The 27,192-nt window shown below is 39.6% G+C and overlaps 1 protein-coding gene and 1 long non-coding RNA gene across 3 annotated transcripts in view; one reads left to right on the plus strand and one right to left on the minus strand.

Moving 5' to 3' along the window:
• Positions 1-27,192, plus strand: part of LOC103480730 (uncharacterized) — a 52,456-nt gene that overhangs the window by 14,423 nt on the left and 10,841 nt on the right. Inside the window, exon 3 of the long non-coding RNA XR_014084710.1 lies at positions 11,575-13,297. This is a non-coding gene — a long non-coding RNA (uncharacterized LOC103480730). The remainder of the gene's footprint in view (positions 1-11,574; positions 13,298-27,192) is intronic.
• pcxb (pyruvate carboxylase b) overlaps positions 11,537-27,192 on the minus strand; it is a 392,212-nt gene continuing 376,556 nt past the window's right edge. For both annotated transcript variants that reach the window (XM_008435894.3, XM_008435895.3), the window contains exons 25-27: positions 15,849-15,989; positions 14,988-15,089; positions 11,537-13,281 (exon numbers count right to left, since the gene is read on the minus strand). In XM_008435894.3, coding sequence (XP_008434116.1) covers positions 13,132-13,281; positions 14,988-15,089; positions 15,849-15,989 — 393 coding nt within the window. In that variant the 3' untranslated portion in view covers positions 11,537-13,131. The remainder of the gene's footprint in view (positions 13,282-14,987; positions 15,090-15,848; positions 15,990-27,192) is intronic.

The following is a 27,192-nucleotide window of genomic DNA, read 5'->3' on the forward strand; positions in this document are numbered from 1 at the left end:
AAGAGATACGAACACCTGCGATGTGCTGACAGCACTTCCAGGCCGAATTACTGCCTCATAAACAATGGCGGTGGGGTGTTACGGCTCTGCAGGTGAAGCTCTGATGCACCTTACAGCTTCACCAGAATCCAGTAATGATCCGGGCAGCAGGAGAAACGCAAATCAGTCCAGAAGAACCAAGAGAGGCCGGCGAGTAACAATCAGGAGGATGCAATTTCCCAGCATGCACAGCTTGTTTCCTGTCATGCAGAACCTGATTGTACAGACCCACTTGTTACCTTTGAATATCATTGAAAATTGTATTATAAGAATTTGTTATATAGATTAATTACACAAAAATGGATGTTGGAAAGCCTTCATTTCTGCTACTTATGATTTTCCACTGACAGTTTGAGATTTAAAATTAGAATATAATATTAGACCATTAAAAAACATAATACAGAAATGTGGGCTTATTGACAAGTTATTTTTAGGTACTTTTAATCTCACTAAAAGGCTTCATATTACTCAAATATTCAAATTTATTTGCATTAAAAGACAGTTTTCCAGGTCAACATATTATTTTGTATACCCTCTGTAAAAAAGGAAGATTTTAATCAATGTCTCCATGAACACAAGATCCATTTCCAACATTTTCACAAGGTTGAGTTTGTTTAACTTCATAACTTAGATAAAAACTTGGAGCTTTGCTCCAATTAGTTGGAGCAAAAGTTAACAAATCCCAAAATAAACCTCTTTTTATCTAGTATTCTGTGTGAGAATCGTGATTTTTAGGTCTTAAAAGCAAAGTAATGAATAATCTGCTGACTTCTGTCTCTCTTAGAGCCTGGATGCTGAACGATGCTCCACTCGTCTCTTCTGAGGTCCACATAAATGTTTGAGTGCTTTCAGATCTGGAGACTTCAGAACTTGATGCACAATTCAGATCTATTATTATTTTTATTCATACTAATAATTAAATGCAACCAGACTTCCGTGTGGACATTTTGCGACCCACTGACACAAAAGAAGAATGTAGACGTCGCACAGCAACGCATTGTTTACATAAGTAATAACAGATGCCGCGTTTATGGATCAGTTCTGAAGTTGCTGAGCAATTGGAGCCGATCGTCTGTCACATGACGAATAAAGCTAAGAAAAAGAAAATAATTAAAACGTCTGGTCGAGAATTCGGATCAAAACGACATAACTGTTCAGACTGCAAATGATTTAAACTACCGAATATGTACATTATTCCAAATTGATACTCATTAACATTATTTTATCATATTTTCCTATTAGAAACAATATTTTCAGATAAATAAATAATGATTTTAATCATAAATCTCCTAGATTTATGAATATTTTTCTATCTACTTGTGTATATTTGGTGAGTGGTTGCAGATAATAATTACTAAAATGCTTGAAATTGGCTGCAATCTTGATTTAGAGTAGATATTTTTAGCAATTAGGTTTGGTGTGAATTCAAGAAAGGAAAGTTGGGTATACTGTTGATTTTGGATTAACTGAAATACTCTTCTCCCTTCAGTGTTGCAGACATTGCTGTCTGTAGTTTTAGTCGATTATTTTTGCAGTTAAAATGAAAAGTTGTCACGATGCAGAAGCTAACAGAAGGCATTATAATCAAACAAACATTAGTGACTTTTTGCCCTTGCCCGGCGACTGCATCCAGGGAAACTTCTTCATCTGAAGCAACATGCATCATCTGTCTTTGACGACGCCGTGTCGCAGCAGCGTTGTGATGAAGTGCTGTAATTTACATTTATTTTTTCTTCTGTAACCACTTGTGCTTCACCTGCTTCCCCTTATGTTGCTGATTTCCCAGGACGGCTTGTGCTCTCAGAGAGGGAACAGCTTTGTTTACCTTTTCCCGTCTAGCTGTGGATGAATGGTACAGTGATGGCTGTAGAGTTTTCCAAGTTGGTGAGGAAAGTTGTCGCAGCGTGACGCGTCCTTTCGGATGCAGTGTGTGCCGCTGCTCTGCAGCTCTTCAAGGCTGAATGTAAGATTATTTATAGGAACGTTGAAGAGAGCCTCTGTTCTCTATTTGAGTTTATTTCATAAATCCAGCAGTGGTGTGTTTTTATAATCTTTTAATGAAGTTCCCAGATTTAATACGTTTCTTTAAACATACCATGTTTTATATATATATACAGTGCTGTGAAAATGTGAAAATGTTTTTTCTTCTCTCTTTGCTTTTTCCCACTTTGATGTTGCAAATCAAACACTTTTTAATATATGTCTGAGATCACTTGAATGAATTAAAAGCAGTTTTTAAATAATCATTTGATTTATTATGGGAAAAATGATAAAAATCACACCACAATCTAAAATAAGTTATTGACATCAGTCAGTCTGGATGGGTTTCATGAAGTCTGTGGGATCCCAGTTAACCACAGTAATCCACAGGATATGTTCACATGGCTGGTCTTGATGCTCAACTTCAATTTTTGTTTGAATTTTTTATTTTTTATTTTTTATGGTCGATCATGCTACTAAATAAATGCAACCACAATTAGACTTCTCTGTGACAGACTCGGCGCTAAAGCCAGTATTCAAACAGCTGCTCCACTATCTATCCCCAACCAGTGGTGCCTGCAGCTGTACGGCTGTCCGCACTGTGCGTACCTTGAGATTTTAATTTAAGTTAAAAAAATAGTTATTGGACTTTCTAACCGTCTTTGCTATTAACAAAATGGTGGAGAAAAAAGTTATTTTGTGTCCAAACATCCTGTACGTAGCCTACGTCTGTGTGAGTCTGTTGGGGCAGGAACATTTCTGTTCCAGACCTAAATGTTTACCTTTGTGTATGTGGCGGCTTGGCGCTCTTTGTTTAAGCTAAAAATGAATAATGGTGCATTCATCCTAAACACATTTTGAGCGTCAGGCATGTCTGGTTTACATTCAAAGTCTATGTGGAGGCGCGTCGAGGGCCTTTGTGGCGCGTTTTGAGCGTGATTTGAACCGTTTGATGCGTCCAATGCATCCGACGCTGCACATAGACTTTGAATGTAAACCAGACGTGCCTGACGCTCAAAATGCGTTTGGTGTGAATGCACCATCAGAGACGTTTGAACTCATAGTTCTAAGAGCGGTCGAGCGAACCCCACCTGAGCATTTTACCGTGTACTCAGATCTGGTGCTTTTTTCTTTTCGGGTTTTGTGGTTTTGCAAACTGAAGAGCTGATGGGTCACCCGGTTGACCGATCGTGACATCTGCCGCGCCCTTCCTGAGCGTCGCGCTAAAACTGCTGGTTAAACGGTTCGATCTAGCTGAAATGTTTGCCAAAGGAGTAGAAATTAAGCAAACACTGCTGCTGCACCTCCGCCTCCTCTGGAAGTCTCAGGCTGGGAATCTCCATCCTCCTCCTCGATGGTGGTAGTGTGATGATGTGGAGCTTTGCTTCTTTGGGACTTGGACAATGTGAATTAATTCTGCTTTTTCACCAAAGAAACTTGCAGGATAATGTATGTGACCTTAAGCTCCAAAACACTTATGAAACTTAAATCTGTCAGTTTTCCCTTTCTGGTGTTGAGTTGCTGCACAAATTTAACAAACATCTGTGCAATCTGTTTCCACTTATCGTACCCTCAGACGTTTCGTGCTTGAATACTGAGTGTTCAGTTTATGCATGAAAGGGAACTGAGAAGAGAGCCGACGGTCATTCCATCAGAGTTGTTAAAGTCCTCTCCAGAGATGCGAGAACCTGCTGAGAGCTCTCCATCAATCAAGCCTTTATGTTTGAGCTGCTAGTCAGAAGCCTGTCAGAGTAATGGACGCACGGTGGCCCGCTGTTTGCCAAACGGTGCTAAAAAAGCAACCCTGTAGCCTCAGAAAATCGTTTGTCTGACCTGATGCATCAAAGACTGGAATATTAACATGAAGCCAAAGCAACGTGTGTCTGATGCAATCTCTTCCTGTGATGGTGGAAAGCTTCTTAGCAGCAGGAAGAGACGTCAGAGCTGATGCAGCCTGAGTTAGCCTGCAGAGGCTGATGCTAACAGTGATCCTGAACACAGAGCCTACAGAGTTCAATGGTTTGTGACTGATCCCACAGTAAAAGTCCAGACTGAATGGGATTAAGTTACATTTTATTCTGTTTTCCTTTAGTAAAAGCTAAAAGCTCCACACTACATTTAGTTGGTTAGCATCAGCTAATCTACACGATTCCTAAAATGTTCATTATTGTCTGGCTTTCATGACAGAAATTCTTTTTATTGTCCTACAATGGGGAAATTCAGAGCAACAACAGCAAAGTGATTTTTCTTAAGTAGAGAATAATCTTCTCTGCTCCAACAGAAGGTTGTAGAAAACTCGTGATAGAAATGATGTTGCTTCCATGTCGTTTCCAATGTTGGATGAATGTTTGATTTATAGAGAACATTTACAAAGTCTCCAATCTGCTCGCCTCTTCATCCTCATTATTTAATGGCTTCTTAAAAAGGATTTAAAACCATCCGTCAATCATCTTATCCAACAATCGTCCATCCATCAATCATTTGTCTGTAGGTCCGTCCATCATCTTGTCCATCAGGTGTAATTTTAGGGTGTACAAACCTTGACCTCTCTACCGACCCACTGACTCTCGTCACCGTCCAGTTCTCCCGTGGACTCCGCTTTGCCGCTGCTGCATGACCTGACGTTCACTACAGGTGGCGCTCTCACGCAGCTGCTAACCCAAGTGTGACTTTTCGCTTTCTGATCCCCGATCACCAGCTGTGACTCGGTTCTTGTCTGGACTCACACACACGGACCATATGTCCTCGGACCGCTCTAGGAACTTTCCTTCTCTTTCCAGAAAACTCGTCTCATACACGTCTGCATGCAAGACAAGTAGAGAGTCATAAAGATTTTTTTGTTTTTTTGGCGGGGGTTTGGGGCTAGACTCATTATACCCCGAACACGCTGTTACCATGGTAACAATGCACTTTTATTTTGACACAGAGGTGGAGAATGATGAAGCTGCACAAAAAGACATCTAATGACTATGTTTCTGTGACGCACTGAGATCTGATCCGTGATTTGGCTCCTTTCCTTTTTTTACCCGCTTTCTTTCTTTGCGTTTAATTCCCGCCTGTCTCGGTTCAGTGTCGCAGTCTGAGCCCAAACCTCTCTCTCTCTCTCTCTCTCTCTCCTGTCGCATTGAATCCTCCCCCCGTCTGGCTGTCTGCACACCTTTGTTTTGGCATCTCGGCTTCCCCTCCTTGCTGCGGCGCTTTGATTCGAGTCGGACTCGGGTCACACGTCTACAGACGTACGCACACTTGAAAGCAATAGCATGTTGAAGAACAAGCAGCTCATCATCATCATCTGTGTGTGTCTGTGTGTGTTTGTTGACGTGTGGCCTTTAAGACCACAGAGTCTTGTGTTGCGGAGCTATTTTAGCTCTTAATGAGATGTCTCCTCACACACACAGTTTACTCTGTCGTCCTCCTTCCCGCAGCATTTCTTTGACACCAACATTTATAATCACTTGCGTCTACACAGCTGCTGTAGCCTCAGAACATGTTGACAGGGCCCGGTTCTGGAGGGGCAACAGGAATTGATCCATTTTTTGGAATTGCCTCTCAGCCATCTTTTGACGCATTCATTAGAAATTGAACTTGCCAGCAAGGGCAGCATTGATTTCTCCTGTTAATTGATGTGTACATTGTTAATCTGTTGCTCCTGGTTGCTCATGGCTTACCATGCACCGCTGTGCTGCTGATGGTTATTGATGCAGTCGGATCTGGAGGCGGGAACAACAGCGGCCCGCGAGCCCGGAGGTTAGAGGTCATCCCGTCACCATATCTGGCGGCGACGTCTCTGCTTGGACAGGGTTTGTAATGAAGGCCGGGATGTTTTAGTGCTCCGGGAGCCGGAGAGTGCCGGTTCTCAGACAGGTGGAAAATCGGTCCTGAAAGCAAAGTTTGAAAACCGAGGGATGGAGGAAAGATGGGATGAGGAGCGGATTCTGGTCAGGAGCTGGAGACGGGAGGCGGGAATCCTCTTGAGACGATACTGAAGAAATATCTGGACTTACTACACATTTATTGTCCGTCCATCCATCTGTCTGTCCACCTATCCTTTTATCCATCCATCCATTGGTTTGTCCATCTGTCATCCATCTGTTTTTCCATCCATCCATCCATCCTTCCATCGTTTTATCCATCCATCGATCTGTTTGTCCATAAATCCATCCACCCTTTTGTCCATTCATCCATTCATTCAGCCATCTGCCCTTTTGTGTATCCATCTATCCATTGGTATATCCATCCATTTGAAAAATCATCCATCTTTTTTATCCTTCCTTCCCACCCAGTATTTAAGAAATTGTCCTAAAAGAAGCTAAAGTTCTGGAAGTTGACATAAAAGATGTGGGGAACCTTGATCTCTCTACAAACCCAGAGTTGAAGCTTACAGCGTCACTCCTTCTACCTACCAAATTATTGACTTAATATCGACAATATTGCGTAAATAATTCCTTAATATTGATGAAAAACAAGCTCCTATTCTGGGTACGATTTAGTATTTTGCAGTGTACCATCTTGTTGGCGCCAACCATAACGCTCATTTACATGTCGGATATAAGAGGAGCAGCATTAGGAGGCATTAATGGGTGGATCACATTGTGAATGTGCTGATTGAAAGGAGGCTCTGAGCCTGACTGAGCCGTCCATCCCTTCTGTCTGAGACACTTCCTCCTTGTCTCGTCTCCTTATTCAAGCAGACGGATTACGGCAAAGAAAGCACAGGAAGAAGAGAGGGATTATGAAACCGCAGCAGAGGGATTAAAAGGGGAGCGTTGTACCTCAAACACAGCAGATCCACCATGTGGGAAACTCGTGTTCGGGGTTATAAAGCTAGCGCCTCGGTCAGCTGCCGCACCTCAAGTTCATCACACTCTCACCCAACATCTTAAAGGCACAGAGTTCACTCCACTCTGAATATGTGCTGCTCATTTGGACCGCTGCAGAGCGGAGAAGGGGATAAGCTCAGTGAGAGCCACAAAGAGGACTTGAACTCTGACCCTCGGTTCCAGATCGAAGCTCAGAGATGTGAAGAGTCTGGGATCCAAATCAGAAATGAAGTGTGGCGCCTGGAGAGCCAGCCGGATGAAAACATTTACTTTTCTTGTGATGTTCAGACCCCATCAAAGCACGTCTTTGACCCATTTAGAAGCGCAGCACAACAAAAGAAAGAAAAGCTGGAGAACCGTCAGGTTTGGAGCGAGTGGTGGTCAAAAATCACCGTAAAATGCTGCATTTTTACTGGAGAGATGAGATTTTGAAGATCACTACATTAAGGTTTGGTTTGGTCGTTAACGTGTATATATGGGATGTTGTACGTCCCTTCAAACCATCAGAAAACATAAATGTTTCTTTAATATAGCATTTAAAAAAAAAGTTCCTTATTTCCCTCCTAACTCAACTCCAGTTGACTCCCAACTCGACTTGCCTTCTCCTTTCCTAAATAAGTCACTTTTTCTCCATGAAGTCCATTTTATTTGTTTTACACAATTCAAACATTGTTTTTTATTGCAACTAAACTGCAGTTTTGTATTAATAATAATAAAACAGAGAATGCTTTCAAGTGTGTTTGGCTCAACTTACATCAAAGCTACAATTTCTTCTGTATTTGTGTCCACACCTAAGATTCAGCAATTTTATCTTCGATTTACACTCCATGTTGTCAAAGCATAGCACAATTCATATTCAACACAAATTTAAAAATATCTGCTTCGGACACAATTCCTATGAAATTTATGACTAAAATAAAATACAATAAAAATAAAAGACTAGCCACTTTACCCAGGAGGTTTATACATTCACAAACTTCATTAAATGATGATTTCTTCGAGCTATTTGGTCACATGATCAATGTTTTTTACCGTTTCCTGGAAACAAGGGGCTCAACTTACCTCGGTCTCCCCTAAAATTTAAGTTCATTTCTTCCATTTAAATACAATGAGCAGTGAAAAGTAAAAATGTTGGTAAAGGTTTTTTAAAAAAAAAAAAAAACGAGCTCTAGCTGTTAAAACAGGGCAAAGGTACACACAGTGAAGGCCGGTGGGAATTAAAAACGCAAACTTGCTGTATGCATCCATAAATAGTTGCTTAGGAATGCACCCTGCAGAGAGAAGAGCTTCCAAAGAAGTGCTGACGCTGCACTTGTCTTAACGTGAATCTAATCTTAATTTGCCTCAATCAGGCTTTAATCGGTCAAAGCCTGCAGACTGAAGTCTGCGTCTCCTCGGCTTCTTACCTTGGATCAGTTTTACACGCCTGCTTCCAGTCAGCTTTCAGTAATTCCCACCATCACACAGATCCACATGCAAGAGCCTTCAGACGGCTGCATGTGTGTGTTGCTGCTGCACAGCTACACACATCAATTTGTTTTCATTTGTTGATGAGATTTTGTGTCGTTTTTGTTTTGTTTCTTTTTTTTGCAGTGTGGATGTAGAGTTATAAAAAGAGTTAAGTGACACGACTTATAGGCAGTTTTACCTGTTGGCAGCTAAAGTTTTCAGTCCTGTAGTTGAAAGAAATGTGCAGATGTCACTCAGTGAGCTGGCTGCCTGTCATAAATAATCCAACTTTCTAGAAACAAAAAAACCCTGTTGGAGGACAGGAAGGATTCAGGACAGTAGGGAAAGTATTTGGAGACATAAAAACATATTTATGTTGAATGAAATATGACATTTAAGCTCTGTTCAGCTGCTGGGTGAATACCGATTGGGGACAAAATATGAGCACAACATCACTTCCTTTTAAAATGTCTACTTTATGTAACCTGTGTTGGGGAAAGACAGGATTTCTTTGGAGGCGTCCCTCAGGGCTCTTGGCAGACTGTGGTCTGATACTGAAGTGTTTACAGAAACACCTGGAGGAAAAAACCTGGACATCTGGCTTGGTTGTAGTTTTTATAGCAGACATAAACAGACACAGAAGCGACAGCATGTGCTCCTTTGCAGAGTTGTTTTCCACAAACGATACAAAGGACTGACGATAAAAGGCTTTTCATTCTTTTTTGTTGATTTGGAATAGATTAATTTGTTATTGTAGATTAATAGGCCTTCCATTAATGTGATCATCAAAAGTGCATGAATATTCAGTTAAAACAAATTAATGCTTCGACTACAAGGAAGCCACCGGAGGCCTCATTAAGAGAGAATTTAGGACTCTTTTGTTGTTGTAAATGTGTTTCAATCTTTAATGAACGCCAATCATCAGTCAGCTCCTTTCAGTTGGTGGAAGCTACAAGCAGCCACACACACTTTGCAGAAGTATTCACACCCTGTGAACTTTTTCACACTTCAATGTGTGCATATGTGACGGACTAACGCTCACTTCTGAATCAGAAGGAAAATGGATGAATTAGTGGCTTTATCATTTTTTTGCAATGTTTTTGGGGGTATATCTAAAATTTTGACCTGTTATTCTTAACAAAATGCATCATGCTCAATGCTGTTGGTCTGACTGCATCTGCAAAGGTCTACATTCAAGTTCAAACAAAAAGCTGTTTATTAATATTTTAACAGTTTAATGGGTTTTATCAATACATTCTGGTGCAACCGGCCCTTTATGAACATTCAGATTTTTGATTTGGCCCAGAATGAAAGTGAGTTTGACGCCCCTGATCAAGACCAACTGGATTTATGTTGAAGTTAAATGACAGAAAGGCCGACTCTTTACTAACCATGTTATAACAGATTGGTAATGGGTTTCTCTGGTTTTCATTTGGGGTATCAAAGTGAATACAAATAACAATTTTAATATTTTTAGTTGCAAATAGTTTTGAAAACGGTGCATCTTTTCCCCTCCACTTCAAATACGCACTACAAGGTGCTGCAGGTCATTTTTACTTAACTTTATATGTAAAGTGTATTTCTTTGTTTACTTCATCTTCACGAGGATAGCAGTTCAGGAAGGCGTCTGATTTCATTCACGACCTGAGAAGAATCTGCAAGGTTTTATCTCCGTTCATCTAAAACTGGATGAATGCAGGCGATGCTTCAGCAAACTGATTCAATTATTGCTTTGTCCCCCGTTATCAGCCAGGCTGCCCTCTGGCTCTCAATTCAGTTATGCAAATCTGATATCAAAGCCGTCATCTTGCTCATTAAATAAATGGGTCAAAACACATAACGTCAGAAAATAGCGGCTGCGCTTCTATCTGATCCCAATTACACGTCAGGATATTGTTCAACTCTGCCAGCGTTTCCTCTCTGCACAGAGAGGTGAGAGCGCTCCGTTTCCTACTGCAAACATTTGATCAGCTTCGCCACCAATCAAACACTTTGAGCTGATCAATAGTGCCAGTTTAGAGGCAGACTAGACTGATTTAGAGTGGGTAATAAGCACCGTATCAGATGATCTCCAGAATTAGCTTAAAGACAACACGGTGTCAGCAGATCCACATCCGAGCACACAGGGCTTCACTTGTTTGGGAACAGCACCAGGCAAAGGAAATCCTTCAGAGGCGGACAGAGGCTGAATACTGATGAGCAGGGCGGCTGGCCTGGCTCCACGATGGAGGAAACCAGCTCCAGCACGCTGCTTGTAAATCACTACGACAGTAATTCGCCCAAAAGTGCTCGTGGCAGCTTATTTTAATAGTTCAAACACCAAATATACCCTAGTACGCATTAATACACAGAGTAGAAACCGTGTTAGTGGTTTGGCACCAACTTCCTTGGTGCTAATTAGCATCAGGAAAATGATTGGCTGCTTTGCAAACACCAGCCAATCGCGTGTCAACTAGCATTGCATCCATTTCAGCTTCCTAAATGAATATTTTTTAAACATGCTCTGTTGGGGCTGGACAATACGCATTATATCACGATAGAAGCGTTTCATATCAGTCGACATCGATCGTTATCGATAAAGTTTTTGTTTTAAATATCTGCCAAACCGGTGGTGTGACCTTTCCCGTCTGATCCGCAGTTTTTACTCCACTTTGTTTTTAAGCAGTCATGAGGCACAGTGGTGAAACCTTAAACTTCTGCTGCGCCAGTTACTCAACAGGTTGTTGCTAGGTAACCAAAGAGTGAGTTGGTAGATTCCACCAACCTGTTTAGCTAGCAGTGAGAGATTGACCAGCTGCTAAAGCCTTTCCTCTACCTACATCTCCCAGAATGCTGTGCGGTTCTGGATCAGAATATTCTACATATTGAATATTCTAGGACAGGATGGTATATATTGCGATAGACTCCACGTATCTATCGCGATATATATATATATATATATATATATATATATATATATATATATATATATATATATATATTTTATTTTTTTTATTTATTTTATTTTATTTTTTGTTTGTTTATTGTCCAGCCCTAAGTTTTGAGAAATTCAGGAAATTTTCCACCAATAGTTTAGTCATTGTAGTTAGCTTTAGCCAAAGTTAGTCTTCAAATTAAGTTATTTCCCAGCTTCTTTAAAACAAAAATCTTGAGCATTTTTCACAATTTTATGAAACCATTTACATGTAGCAGGAGTGTAGCGATATATAACATCTTTATTTTAAAGCAGAACAAAAAGATGAAGCTGATTTTGCTTTTACTCCAGTTTATTATCTTTCTTTCACAGATATGGGTACATCATGAGTGAGGCTGTTAAAGAGCCACTGCTGGCTACGACGTACAGAGTTACGGTACAGTTTACATTTATTGCATCAATTGACAACGTCTTGCATGTGCAAATATCTTGTAAGCAAATGGTTGGGAGAGGAGGCAGAAGACATGAGGTAGAGGGGGAAGTAAGGAGAAGAGGAGGAGGGAACAAATCAAGAACAGTCGTCCTGTCTTCATCTGCTTAAAGCAAAACTAAAGGCTGCTGACTCGGCACAAAATGAAGCGTCAGTTTCATGTTTCTGCCTTTCCTCAAATCTCCTCTGCTTCACTTGTTAACAGTAGAAAAATATGTAACCTCTTTGTTTCCAAATTGTGCTTTAGGGGTGTTTAAACATTCATCCAGGACGAGCTTCAACACCGAATGACCGACTTTAAGACTCATTCTGTGATTTAATCTCCATGTCTTCACCGGGACACGCCCTCTTTGCAGAACTCGCCTTTGTTTTCCTGCGACACGTGCGGCACACAGGGGCCAGCGGGGATATTTTTTGAGCAGGCGTGTGTGTGAGCATGAATATTTCATCTCTGATTTGAATGGGTTTTTATCTCAGGGGGTGTGCTGCAGAGGACTCATGGAGTTCGTCCTCAGATTTGACTTGTTTATTCAAACACACACACACACGCGCACACACACGCTGCGGAAATATAACGACAAGCAGGAGTCTCCAGGGCCTCCTATTAGCCCGGCTAATTTCACATCATTTGACTGACAATTTATTCATGGAGGTGGGGGGTGAGGGAAAAAAAAAAGAACATGTGACCCCATTAAAGTGACATGCTGTAATCCTATTTAAACCAAGCATTAAAAATCCCCATAAAAACTGCTCATTGCTTCCTGGCTGTAAAGAGAAAAGGGCAAAACTTGTTTTATGCCACCAGAGACCTCAAACGATACGACAGGTTGGGCTTGAGCGGTTCTGGAACGACCCGTTTGGACATTTTAAAATGAATGACTCGGATTTTATTTGGGACTCCAATGCTGTTACTGATGCAGCAACAGGGTTTGCTGGTTGCTTTCGGTTGGAATAGCTGTCCTCGTTGTGCTCTGTGAATGAATCTCTTGCAGTGATTACACATTCCCAGAATGCAGCGCGACTTTCAGGGATTCAAATTCTTGCAAAAGGTGAGGATGAATGTTCCCAAGATATTTTGTTAACACGTCCCCAGAGATCGCAGCTCGTTACAAACACCAAACCGAGTCAGTCTGGTCTATGGAAACGGCGTCAGACGAAGCGGAAAGTGTTAATTTCAAGTCGGCGTTTTACGACCCTGTTATTGTTTCACCTGGTTAGCTCCTCGTAGTTAAGACTGTGCAGTGGAATGTATCGCAGGTCTAGCTAAAAACACACTCCTGAAATATTCAATGAGGTCAGTGAAGCCGTTTCTACATCCATCGGGTGTCAGGATATGCATAGAGCTTCACCGCTTTGCTAAACGTTAATATTTACAAACCGAGGGCCGGCTATACTACTTCCCGTTTCCCCTCCCCCTCCACTTCCCCCTCTTCCTCGCTCTACTCCTCGATCTCCAGGATCAGGTCGTCTCCCTCCAGGGCCGCCTCCGGCTCCACGTGGACCGCCTTGACGGTCCCGCTCACGGGGGAGTTGACCACCGTCTCCATCTTCATGGCTGACAGGACGCACAACGGCTGACCCTTCTCCACCTGCAGCCAACAACAGGTCGGAACTACGAGTTAGAAATTCACTAAAAACATGATTTCAGTTCATTTTCATAGGATTAGAGCAGCAGCTAGCAATTATTTTAGTAATCAATTATTCTGACCTTAGAAATTGGAACATTCTGCTAATTTTTCATTGAACTATTTAGGCCTTTTTAATACAATATTAGACATTAAGAACACACCAAAATGAAAGTTTGGGTCAATGTTAATATCGGACTTAATAATTGAATATTAAACAGTGTTTGAGACTTTTTTTTAAAACAAAATGTGAACCAGTGAGGAATTATGGGTAAAACATATTTACAGACAAAAGTGTTTTTGTTTTTTTAAAGCAAAATTTATATATTTTTCTACAGTTTTGGCTGAAATGCCTTTTTTTCAGTGTACATTTCAGTTAGCAATAAGTCAATTACTAGATAAGTTGATGATTATTTCAATAATAGGTTAAAACAAAAATTCAGTTCTAAGAAAGTTACACAATATAAAAGGATTTTAATACAAAAATGTCAAAACTTCTGTCCAGAGATGCTGCTATCTAGTCTCATGAGTAGAGAAAGGTGATCAGCCTGTGGTTCTGCTGAAGAGTTAAATATATGCAGGCTCTACTTTTTTAGGCCTTAAATACATTTTGTTGTGTTTTTGGAGTCTTTCAGAATTAAGAAACGTCGGTTTCAGTTGTTTTTGCAGTGTGTCCAGGTGCCAAGTGCCGCTGAAAATGACAAATGTTACACTTTTTTCTTCCACTCAACCTTCCATTAGTATACGCGGATGCAGCAATGACCGGTTACGATTCTGAAGGCCAGATATGTTTTAACAAATTTAAAACATGTAGCTTCAATTCTAATGACATTTGGAGAAAGGTCATTAGATGTAAAAATGCTGCAAACATAAAACTTGGGTTTAGAAATACACCAACTTTAACCATCTTAGCAACGAAAGGAATTTAAAAACGGACAATTGAGATGAAGCGTCGGGGTTTTCTCTGACATCTTACCTGGCCCAGTCCAGTCTGAACCATTCTGCTGTTTTTATTCAAGGAACTGAAGCACATAAAAAGAGGAGGTTCTTTAATCGAGGTATTAAAATTGACGAGTTTAGCATCAGGTCACATCTCCGTCATTCAGCTCCAAAAAGATAATTTAACACATTTTCTGATGCAATCATGAAATGAAAAGGAAGTTCTTAAGATAAATTTATTTATTTATTTCAAATATATTTTTTATATATTCTATATTTTTTAAAATATATTTTAAAAAATCTTTTTTTTATTTCTAAGCACCAATCAGTTTTGGTGGATTAATCTAAGAGAATCTGATTGGTGCATTTCTACAGCAGCAGTCCCTTCGTTTTCAGGAAATGCCTGGTTGTTTCCAGTCACATAAAACATATTTTGTGGTTTGGAAACTAAAGACGAACATTGGTGCGGCTGTGCTGACACTGTGAAAATGTCAGAGTCGTATTGAAAAGGATCACCACGTCAGGAGCGGTGGAGCAGAAATCCTGACAACGGCACGAACTAAAGCTTGAAGTCTCTCTAAGTTGTTCCGACACCAGAGCTGCTCCTGATCTGCAGGTGACATCTTCCTGAAATACCTCCCAACAACACGAGCTGGGAGCATCACAGAGCAGATCAAGGGATAACTCAACCCCAGGTGTCAGAAATCCTGACTGAGCGGTTATGAACTGACCTTGGATCCGACTTTAACTTTGACCTCCAGCACTTTTCCCGGCATCGGCGCTCCCACCTGACCCTTGATGGACTTCTGGGCCTTGGGATGGAACTTCATTTCCTGGAACACAGCAGTAAAAGTGCGATTCATCAGTCCGCTCAGTCGTCTGAACTCGCCTGACTCTGTTTATCCCCCCAGCTGCTGGGCCTCCATGCACACTTCAGATTAGAACAATGCATATAAATCAATATTTTAGCATTAAGCATCGATGTAAATATGCTAGAGTTAGCATAATACAATAGAACAAATCAGAAAACAATACAAACATCATCTATAACACAAACAATAAAGGTCCCAACACAAAAAAACAAAGTAATGTACATATTAGCATTGTAGATTACTTTGTAGTGTTGGTCCAGCTTCTAGTGACAATATCTATACTTGAAATAAAACAAAACTAAGTTACAAGTAACTTATCAAAGAATTATTCAAAATGTGTGTAATGCAAAGACATGTACCGTAACTTAAACGTATTTTGAAGATAAAGAATGCGATTCTCTATAAATTCGATCTTTTTCTGACCTCCAGCTGAGAGAAACACAGAAGTCGACTGGAGTCCTGCTTTTGTCTCCATGGATAAAAATTAGTGGTTCCCTGCGTCAGTGTGGCTTCACACGGTCAGGCCTCAGAATAAAGAGCCTCCTCCTCCTCCTCCGTCTATTAATAGTTCACCCACAGAGATCTATTCATCTCTCCGCCGTCTCATCTATCAGACATCCCTCATTTATCCTTCCTCCGACCGCCGCCATCCGTCAGCATCTCCATAAACCCACTGCACTCCCTGGGCCGTTCATCATGGCCGCCGTGTTTTCTCCGTACCTTCATGGCCACGGTGTCTTTAACCAGCACCGACCGCAGCTGCCCGTTCAGCTCGAAGAACACCTCCCTCTGGCCGCCCTTGTTCAGGTCGCCCAGCGCCAGAGCCTTGATGTGGAGGGTCTTCCCTCTCTCCAGCTCCACCTGGGCAGAAACAAGAGAGAGAGGCAGAAATTAGATCGTGCTGGAGAGCGGGAATCACTACGGCGACGCTGGAAAGAGATAAAAAAAGAAGTTAGCAACATGAGAAAAGAGCATCGTTGGTGGTGGTGATACTGCTACATGTTCCTCTGATACATTCTGCTGGAGCAGGAGCAGCTTCTGTGTTTTACTACTTCACAGTGCAAAAGCTATTAAAATTTATCAACCTTGAAGTTCTGTTCAAGTTCAATCCGTTCAGAGCATTTTGAAAAACGATCAAACCTAATAGTTTTAACAGGTTCGCTTGGAGATGAGACCAGAGCTTTAATCAATAAGTCGACGATAAATTAAAACAACCTCCATCCTTTCCATCTGCATGACTTGCTGTGTTCACACTGACCTTAAAATTACACAAATTGGAATTACATTAATACATTCGCTGAATGGAAACACGCCAATGGTGAAAAAAAAACAAATTTTTTGATAAAAGGTTTCTGAACTAGAATAAGGTGGTTTTTCAAAATTAGCATATTTCACAAAACTTTTTTTGACAATAGAACCTCCACTGCATCTGGTTTCACACGTCAACGACGTAAAAGTTGGATAAAACGTGACATGACGGTTCTGACTGCACACGCTTTCAACGCTACTGGATCCACACTAAGGATAAAACAATGGACGCCTCTTTCTTTACATTGTTTTATCATATTTTCCTATCAGAAACAAGCTTTCTGGATGAATATAAATGATTTTAAACTTTAACCTACTAGATTGAAGAATCCTTTTCACCAATTTACAAGATCATAAGATGAGCTAGTTTAAGGAAAAGAAAGAACAACTTTGATGTGATGCGCTTAAAGGGCCCGTTGTGCCAGAACGTTGATAAAACCTGTTCACAAACTGATACAATATCAATGAATTCTTAAAATTAAACAACATTGAACATCTTTTCAATCAATAATGTGTAATAGCTCACAGAGGCAGAATTGTCAGTTTGGATGTTTTAAATGAAGCTTGAGTTATGAGACGTCACTGATAAAATGCAACAACTAGATTTCGTGATTCTATTTGTGATTTTTGCAGTGAAAATCTAAGGGTTTGTGATACTAATTTGGAAATATTTGCGCTTATTTATGACGATAAGTGTGACTTTTAATTACTTGCTGTATACAGTAGCTCATGGACTATAATCCGACATCAAGGTACATCTCAGGCAGCTGTTTAGTACAAGAACGTTTTTGACAATTTTTGAGGAAAAATCTGCAATAAACTCCCAATTATTTGTGATAATTTTTGACTTTCACATGAAACTGGAGGGACTGATTGATGTAATTTGGCGGCAAGCAGATAAAAACTGCATCGATTTGATTGCTAACATAATATTTAATGTTTAGTCCAGAACCCGGTGGTCCGGATGTGACACATGTGAATCAACAGAATGGCCTCAGCGTTAAACATGTACATCAGACGGTACAATCACTAAAAAGGCTCAAATGTTGCAAACACTCCAGATGCAGAGTGCAGTCTTAATGGGAACAGCTGTAGGGAGACGACATGCATCGTCCTTGCCAAAACGTTCCCAGTGTTTGGGAGAAACACCCAAAGGCGGACAAGCGTTCAGATTAAAGGACGTTTCAGAAAGTAGCAGTGATGTTTGCCACCAGATGAAGCAGACGAAGAGAGAAAGAAAGAGGCGTAATAAAAATGGAGATCAGTGCAGATCTGCAGCGGGGAGTATTTCTGTCTCTGCACCGACACTTAGCTTGGAATATCAATGGAAAGCAGGCAGCTTGAAATAAACAGAAAGGAGAAGGGTCAGGAATGGCGGGAGGGGGAGGAAAAACAAGCCAGCAGCGGACGTCTGATAAAAGAGAAGCTGAAATGGGTCGATGAAGAAGCTCGATAGTGAAGATGTAGCAGAACAACACGGTGACACACGGGAGGCCTGACAAACGCAGAGGCGTTCAGAGGGAATCAGAAAACGTTTCAGGGAGGGAGAAATTAAGACGTAAACGTCACGGGGGGGAGAGAGACCTGCAGCGATGACCAGAGAGGCAAACGGTGCGTCTTGTGTCAGCACACAAAGACGGAGTAATATCCTTATCTGAGGCGGCGGCGCTACATGTTGAAGGAAACTGTTTACAGATCAGCTAAAGACAGGAGAGACGTTTTCATTTCCTCCAGCCTGACAGTTTCTTTATCGCTGGGATTGTCGGTCTTCCTTTCCGACTCCTTTGTTTGACATCAGAGAGCGGCGGATAAAAGCCTGTCAGGAATAAGCGCAGCTATTCAGACATTGTACAGGAGCGTCTCATGAGAGGAATGTAAGTTATTCAGTTTGTAGTGAAGCCCATATGTTTATCACACACAATGAAGCATTATTAGCCAGTTCATTTTGGTTAATGATGTTTTTGCCTTAAAAACTAGGAACTAAAGGCTTCTGCACATTTTCTGCCACACTTTTTCCTTCCACACAACTTTCTTCTTTAGCCATGACTTCATATGGCTTTCCCTGATTGTGAAAAGGATTTTCTTTTTTTTTTTTAGTTTTTAAGACAGAAATATTATTGCGCTGGATGGAATGAGGATTCAATAACTTTGCATCCTTCAGCTCATCTCCATGGTTACGTAATCTTTTTTTACAAAATCCCATGGATCCTGAGAGAGTTTTACTTTTAAATGGGCTTTGCCTCTCAATTCAGTTATACCGGTTCATTTTTCACCTTTTTTAAAATCCAAACTTTTGCCTTCCACTAAACTATTCTAATAATATTTCATCAAAATTAATAATTTTATTTAATCAATCTAGATCAGTCATGTCCAAACTTTTTTGCCCTCAGGCCACAAAATGTATTAAATTAAAAATTTGTTTCCTCTTTTTTTACCTGCTCAAATCTACTCTTTTTTTTATCATTAAAGATCCAAAGCATAAATAGGGTTCTTAAGTGTTGCCTTATTGAAGGAAAGACGGATTTCTTTTGCGTCATTCATTTTTTTTCCTATTTTGTTGGTGAAATTTTTAGCATTCTCAACTTGACACAATCACTTCAGGAGCCACAAATGGCCCCCGCACCACACTTTGGACACCCCTGATCAATACAACATGAGCTCCAGTCTCTGAAAGAAACTTCTCAGTGACGCTCGTATTCATCGAGATGCAGCTGGAATCACGTAGCACGCAGAGTTTTTGCTCCAATGTGACGGTGAACACAAAGCTTCTCCCGTCTCAGGTGAAGCTGTTGGGAGAAGTTTGCACCCCGTCGCTAACGGACCGGCGCCAGACACGAGTTCTTACAGATGAAGCTGGCGGTCTGACGCCCACAGCAGCACTTGACATGTTTTCCTACTGCGAGGGCAAATCTGTCTGTCTGGTTTGATCTCCTTTGAACGTCCTGGAAATCGTGCCGCGTTTCTGATGATGACTAACCCCGGCGATGCTGTAGCCCCGCTGCAGATATGCTAATTACACAGTGCAGCCTTCTGCTTCCTGCATACAGATCAACGCTCTCAGAGTGCAAACAGAGCTGTCGGACAATAAATCACTATTTCTGTGGAGGAAGCGAGCTGACGGAAGTCCTCCAGTCAGGGCTGTTGAGCGGACTTGGGGAAAAGGTTAAGGTGGAATCTGTTTCTAGTATTTCATTATTACCACTTCTCCTTTTCTAAGAGTTAATCTGCATTTCTGCTAAATGAGTCGCCTAATGAGCCAAAGCTGTATTTCTAAGACGGGCACATTCAGCTACTAGCTACTCGCTCAGTAGCTTCTTTTTCTTTTCAAAGTAAACGCTATAAAATATCTGAATGTCTATCCATTAGCTAAGCTAAATAACATTCTCAGCTTGCTATTTTGGAAAAAAGTGCACACAAATGTTGAGTTGTAAAATCTGAAGGATGGAGTCCGAGTGCAGCTGACTTAAAATCACAGACAATAGCAACATCACGAGTTATTGATATGCCTTTACATTAGCCATTAGCAGCATGTTGCTGCTAATACGCCTCTGTGTTGCCAATAGCAACCCCAAAAATAAACTAAAATACAGAGTTTCACATATGGGAAAGTTTAGGACTCGGATAGCAGAAAATATAAAAAAGCTGAAATTAAAGATTCACAGAGGAACTTTGTAGCCAACTTTTGATTAATTTGCAGAGCTTTGACCTGTTTATTCAAATTATAGTACATTCTAATTTCTCTATAAAAAAACAAAAGTTAAAAGTATATTTATATAATATTATTTTTATTTTAACATGTCGTGTCTGCCAGGGTGGCAGTAAAAAATGTTGAGTGCTGTATAGAGAAGCTCAACAGGTTTATTACTCTCACAAGTGGAGCGTTACGGCTTTTACTATGATATAAAACTATTATAAATTTCTTTGGGTTTATTGCTGTATCTAAAAGAGGGAGCCAAAGAGTAAGGGGTTTGTTACTTTAAAATCAAGACAAAAAAAAAACAGTTTACATTTTTTATGTAATACTCATGGAAATGTTTGCTGTAGCAGTGGGTAGAGTGTCAAACGTTCCTCTAAATTATGCTCTATAATACTATTACTCAAAATAATGTCAATAGGTGAAAGTACTCCTAAAAGTATATACTTTTAAAAACTTAATCAACTAAATGTATCCACCTTTTATTACAGGATGTTTAATACGGTTTAAAATGTCAACACTGATCAATTTGTTCATGTTTAGAAAAGCGAAGCTGAATCTCTCACACAGTGTGACGTCACCTCTGCTCCTAATTTAAATAATGATCGATGACGACCAAAAAGGCTTCTTAAGGCTCCTTATGTTTAGAATGAATGTCTAATAGTTGAAGCTGAAACACGTTAAACTATCAGACGACAAGAGAAAAGATGGCAATCGTTTTATCACTTGATCTCTTCATTAAATCAGGCCATCATTAATGATTTTAAAATCGCTTTGATTAATCATCCTCCAGTTCTTCCCGCCTCCTGTTTGCGCCTCCTGACAGCATCCCCGGTGCATCATGCATGTTTCATACCAGTGATTCATCTGTGGCGTCTATATACAGGCCCCACACGCTGGGAGCATTTACCTAAAGAGGCCCCCTGAGCGCCCGGCTCCAATATGTCACATTCAGCTGCTTACCAAGGCTACAACTTTCAGGTGGAGCCTGAATCTGGTCTTTGATGGGATTTCATTAATGACTCGCGTCACCTGTGGCAGAGAAAGGCTGCCTTCAGAGTCACAGTGTGCAGAAGTCTGTCCCTGCTTCTGAAAGCCTGCGTGCGTTTTGTTATTCTGCTCGTATTGTGAGTCATCAGCGTGTCGCAGTTACAGATGGTTCAGTGATCTTTGTCCTTTTTGTGCGACATGTACACTATGTGTGGGTTAATGATAATGGAGAGGGCTGTCATCAGAGTAATGTAAAAGAAGCGTTGCAGGAATTTTAAATACCTAGAGCTGTTCAGCCTAAAATGCTTGAATCCATGGATGGACTTTAGGAATATTATCTGCTAATAAAACGATGTGGCTTTAGAGTTTTATCGCGATATTTTGTAGTACAATTGTGATGTTGATTTAAAAAAAATATTACTTATTTCTGATGGCATGGCACAGCATTCATAGTAGGCTGTAAGGATTCCTCGAATGATTCTAGTACCTCCATGGTTAAAATTCCTCGGGGCAAATTTATCTGCCTCAAAGCTTCGTTAAATTACGATTTATCATTTAGAGCACCATGTTCTGGCCAGGTGATTGATTATGTTGCACAACGCTCTTACTTCTACCTCTGAGTTGGATGTTGCGTTAGCAGCATACCATCCAATTTTTAAGTTCATTCTGGGGAGATTTCATTGATTGATGATAATGTCTGGGTTTTTATAGTTTTTTTTGGCTTAAAGGATTAGCATCCTTAAATTGACTGGCATGATGCCTGGAGTTCGGCAGGTAATTTTATTTATATAGCACGGCAGCTTTTCTCCTCCCGGAGCTGCTGCCTAGTGGCAGCTCGGAGCGAACGACGCGGCAGGTGCATTTATACAGGCGAGCAGATACACTGAACATGGTGGGCTGCTGTTCTGTAGTTGATGCTTAACGCAAGCGAAGCTTTATGGACGAACCAGAAAATAAATTTACCACCTTCCCAGTGACAACAAATGAGTGGCGGAGCGCATCGTGGCAGTATAGAGGTGGTAGATGAGTTTGAGAGAAGGAGCCAAATCCCAGCGCTAACATGGACACACAAACTATTAATGCCTGGGCAAAGTGAGAGTTCATCTATTAAATCCACTGAAGATGAATACATAAACTAAAAACTAGTTTAGACATTTTTTATAAGTGTTGCTTTACTATTAAATTGAATATAATTTCATATTTTTGAATCATTTTTGTCCTGGTTAACTTAAAAATGGAGCCATTATTGTAACAGGTTAATTTTGTAACTACAGTAAAGTAATTGTAGGGATGCGCAAATATGAAAAAGTGGGCCGATGTTGATATCCGATATTAATACTGCTGTTATGGTAGAAATTACCAATATTTTACTTTATCAATTTTTTTTATTTGATTAGTTGCTTAATCGTAAGAACAATCGATAGATTACTCGATTACTAAAATAATCATTTACAACAGTATTAATTTATGGCGCCACAAACAAATATTGCTCTTGAAAAACATTTCCATTTGAAATGGGCTCCTTCAGGTCGCCACCTACTTAAAATAAAACATGTTATTTATATCAGTAAGTAGCTGCATTTAATCATGTTTCCATATTTACTGATGTTTATTCATGTTCTCTGGGGTTAAACAAGAAGCTTTACAGATGAAGATGCCTACTTTTAAATATTTAGGATTTTCTATTAAACTTCTAAGAGACAGTCATCTTTTGAATACATAAGAGCTCTTTATTTTTATTATAAAAATAAGTCTCACTTTTCCTGTGAAATGGAAACAAAGCCATTCTGGGTAAAACCATTGGAATGTGACTCTTTTCATAGAGCATATCTAAAATATTAAAAACAAAATGCAGGTTGAGAAGCTGAAGTGCCAGGAGCAATGCTACTTGACACTACTGGCTGGTGAATTCAAAAGAGCCAATCCAGGAGCAGCATTTACTCTCCTTTATGCTGATTGGCTGATCCTCCATGATCAGACACAAGGAAAACTGCTGCTGTTAGCTTTTGCTAAGAGTTTCTGCTGTGCGTATTAATTCATATCAAGCTGTATTTAATGTTTGAACTATTAAAAATATGCAATTATAAGAGATTTTGGAGGGATTCTAAAGTATACATGTTTCACTGTATCCATGACTGTAACAAAATCATAACCTTTGTTGAATTGACATTTTGACAAAAGAGAGTTCCAGGAATTGAAATGTAAAATAAAGTTTTGGGTTTTCTGTAAAACTAACCTTTAAAGTAGAAAAACTGGAGTTCAGCCTTATTCTGAAAGATGCTTCTGCACTGCAAAAATACAAAATCCTACTAAGTAATTTTGTCTAGTTTCTAGTGCAAATATCTCAGTTCACTTGAAATACGACAAAATATTTCAAAAGATATACTGGCTTGTTTTAAGTTGATAATTCCTTAATATTGAACAGTTATAGTTCCACTGGCAGATTAATTTATTATAAGACATTTTCCCCATGTTATAAATGAAATAATCTGCCAGTAGAACTTGTACTTTTCCCTCAAAATTAAGGAATTATTGACTTAAAACAAGCTTCTCTCTTGTCTTACTTCAAGTGTACTAAAATATCTGAACTAGAGAGTAAAAACACTTGGTGGGATTGTATGTTTGCAGTGTAGGTATGGTTTTATGTAACCTTCTGCTTTATTTTGGCATTGTGATAGAGATCTGTGTCATCAATGGGGCCAGACTGGTCAGACGAAAAAGTTTGCGTTTGTAGGCGCTTGCTGTTGCAATTTATGTTTATTGGCTCGTGAGCCTAACGAGGTTTGATCCAACCTAATTTGGCAGAAGGAAGCAGAGATGAGATTTAGATTACTCTGCAGAACTTCTCAGAAATACGTCTGGAATGCGTTCGTGCAGCACAAAAACAGAGCAGCCCAGTGTCGAGATTTGAAATGAACTACTGAACGCAAGTAAAGGATTACTGAGAGAGCTTTTTCTTTCTTTACACACAACTCTGAGGCCATCAGCAGCTCCCTGCCTCCACTGTAGTGCGGTGCTTAAAAAGATTTGCTCCTTAAATCTGCCCTGATAACCACTCAGCCTGTCTCGGTAGCAAAGTGTTATCTCTCTCCGTCTGTGCTTTGTCCCGACCTCCTGCGGTTCAACAAATCAGCCAGCGCTGCAAAAGCTGCCACGCTCCGCCGCAGAAATAGACGTCTCTCTTAGGAGCGCCTAATAATTACCCAGGCAACCTGACAAACACCGCCACCTACATGATGCGTCTGCTCGCACTTCACCGTCTCCTGAGAGGAAGCCGAGCCAGGCGGCCCCTCGGAGCCGGTTAGCTCGGATCAACAGCTCTCTGATCACCGGGTCATCAATATTTAACACGCAGATTCAGAGTGATCAAAATACTGTAAAGAAAAAGTGCAGAGGACTTTTATCCAATATTTACTGTAGACTGTTGGACTGCTGTAATTAACTGAGCTTTAAAAAATGATCAGAAGACCCTGGGCCTGCAGGCAGGAGTTAAATTAGAATTTCATGCTGCTTGTTTTAAACCAAACGCTGTTTTTAATTTACATTATTTTTCAGGTAAATCAAGAAGTCTTAAAAATGTAAAGTTGGTTTTTAGTCATGTGAAAAACAGAAACTTTAAAGCTAATCTGACACCGGCAGTGATTTTAATCTTTGTATTATTGAAGATAATAAGTTTAACTACTGATATGTGTTGCTACAGTCCATCTGGATTCAGATGTGGATATTTCATCTGGAAAAGACTCCAAAATAAAACTTTTTTAAAAAGTTTTTTTTGTTTTTAAGGCGGTGACAACATATTTTTCCTTTTTATTTTAAACTTTTAAACGTTGCAGCAACATGTTTACTCACAATATTGTGTGTTTGACAGATTAAGTGAAATGCAGATCAGATGTTTGGGTTTGGTATTACCGCTACGTTTCCAAAGACGACGCAAACACAAACTAGATGCGTTTAAAATCCACAAATAACTGCGATTTATTGTGTTTTCAACAAAATACGATGATACAATGCACTGCATCTGAATGATGAGACTAAATATTTGGTTTATTACACCAAAAAGAGAAATTTGCAATATTTTTGGGGAAATCTAAGTTTTTTTTGGACATAATTTATTGTAGAAATTAAAAAATGATTTAGTCCAAGTCTGACTGATCCTAATATTCAGATTTGCTCAAAGCAGTACAAGTTTTATCATTATTTTATCATTTCACAAACTGTTTTTAAGAGTCTCTTTAAAGTGTAGAAACATCCAGTTCTGGTTTGATTCATATAAATATTTCAAATTTGGACAGATTTCACTTTCACTGGAAATATCCTGGTGAATTATTTCTGCAGGTTTCAACACATTCATAAGCTACTAGAAGTTAAATCTACCAAATAAAATACACATTTATCATAAATACACCTAAATAAATCTCAGGAGTTTGATAAATCTGAAGCTTTTAGCAGCTCAGCAGTAAGATTTTTTTTAAATTATGAACAAAATGAAGGCTTTTTATACCTGCTTTAAAACTTTAAAATCTAAACTTTCTGACATCATTTGCTGCAGTAAACAAAAACCTAATTAATGTTATCGTAACTGAGGCTGTGGAGAGAATAAATATTTTACAAAATGTTAATGAAATAAATCGCAAAACAGTAGAAAGACTTGAAATTTTGCGTTATTCTAATAAAGTCGTACAATTTTCTGATATTTCTGGTTTTCCAAAAATGTTCTCCAGAACGCATTTCGTTTTCTCCTGGCGTACAGTTCAAGATTTCTTACCATTATTTGGATAAAATAACCTGAAATCTACTTTAAATTGGTGCAATTGTAAAAAATGACTTTAAAAGGTAAAGTAAAAAAGTTAAAACACTCGTTTACTGTCAGAGATTCCCTTTTTGAAGAAACAAATCGAAAAAAAAATCTAATTTTCACGATGACATGGTTTGAAATTATATTTTCTTATGTTGTCATTCCAATGCTGGGGTTCTGTTAGGGAAGAAAATGGAGGACGGCGTATTTATCTATGAAGGTGGCCCTAAATTAGCAACACCAACATATAAACAGAGTGGAAGCAGAACTGCCTCAGTCCTCAAAGAAAGAATCAATGACCATCAGAACCAGTCTGCCGAAACGAGCCTGTAATTAAACAGTTACCATTCGGTCACTCAGAATAAGTAAAATCTCTCCACGCGAACACAGTGAGAACTTAAAACAGAATCAAAGTAAACAAAGAAAACGTGTAGGAGCTGCAGCTTTGAGCTGAGTGATGCGTGTTATTTAATGCTGCTGAAAAGATGAGCTCTCTGAATGCTGTGAAAGGCAACCAGAGCACAGAGGTCATGGTTTCATGGGCTTTTTTCCCACAAATGCAGATGGTAATTTCATCGGTGAACATCAGGGCTTTTAACTTTGGTTTCAGCAAAAGAAACAAAAATATTCATGATATTACAGCGGAGGGGAAATGCTGTTATTATTCAACTAACCCTGCAGCCGAATTCAGAACCTCGCTTTTTCAAAGATCCTGCTAAATGTGGATTTTAATAACTTGTATTTGCCTCCCTTATTTAAACTGAAGTACGTGCAAAGAAATGAAACCAAAGCTGTGATACGTGGGGATATTTATTACTGTTATTTTTGATCTTATTTAAAGGTGGAAAACGTCAAACGACCACAAAAACAAAACCAAAACAGCTGATTCAAGAGTCGATTCATGATGCTTTCCCACCAGATTTGTTGGTTGGAGCCTTTATATACAATATTAGAAATGCATTAAAAGATGCAAATAATGAACTTAAATTCTCATTTTAAATAAGAAAATGCAACAACTTAGTATCCATTTAGCTTGATTATTTGTAGCAAAGGACACATCTACAACTAAAACATTCTTCTAACATTAACATGTGAAAAGCTCAGTCAATAATAATTGGAAAGCATAATCTGTGTTTATTTTTTACAGTATTTGAATGACGTGAAGCTACAACCATGTGACTTGAGGAGTTTTGTGTAGAATATATTCACTAATAAAGAAGGTTTCCATCTTAAATGCTCATTTTTACAGTTTTGGTTTATTTACTACTCTATGGCGT

This window comes from Poecilia reticulata, chromosome 18 (assembly GCF_904066995.2).
Source record: "Poecilia reticulata chromosome 18, P_reticulata-male-v2, whole genome shotgun sequence".
Taxonomy (NCBI): domain Eukaryota; kingdom Metazoa; phylum Chordata; class Actinopteri; order Cyprinodontiformes; family Poeciliidae; genus Poecilia; species Poecilia reticulata.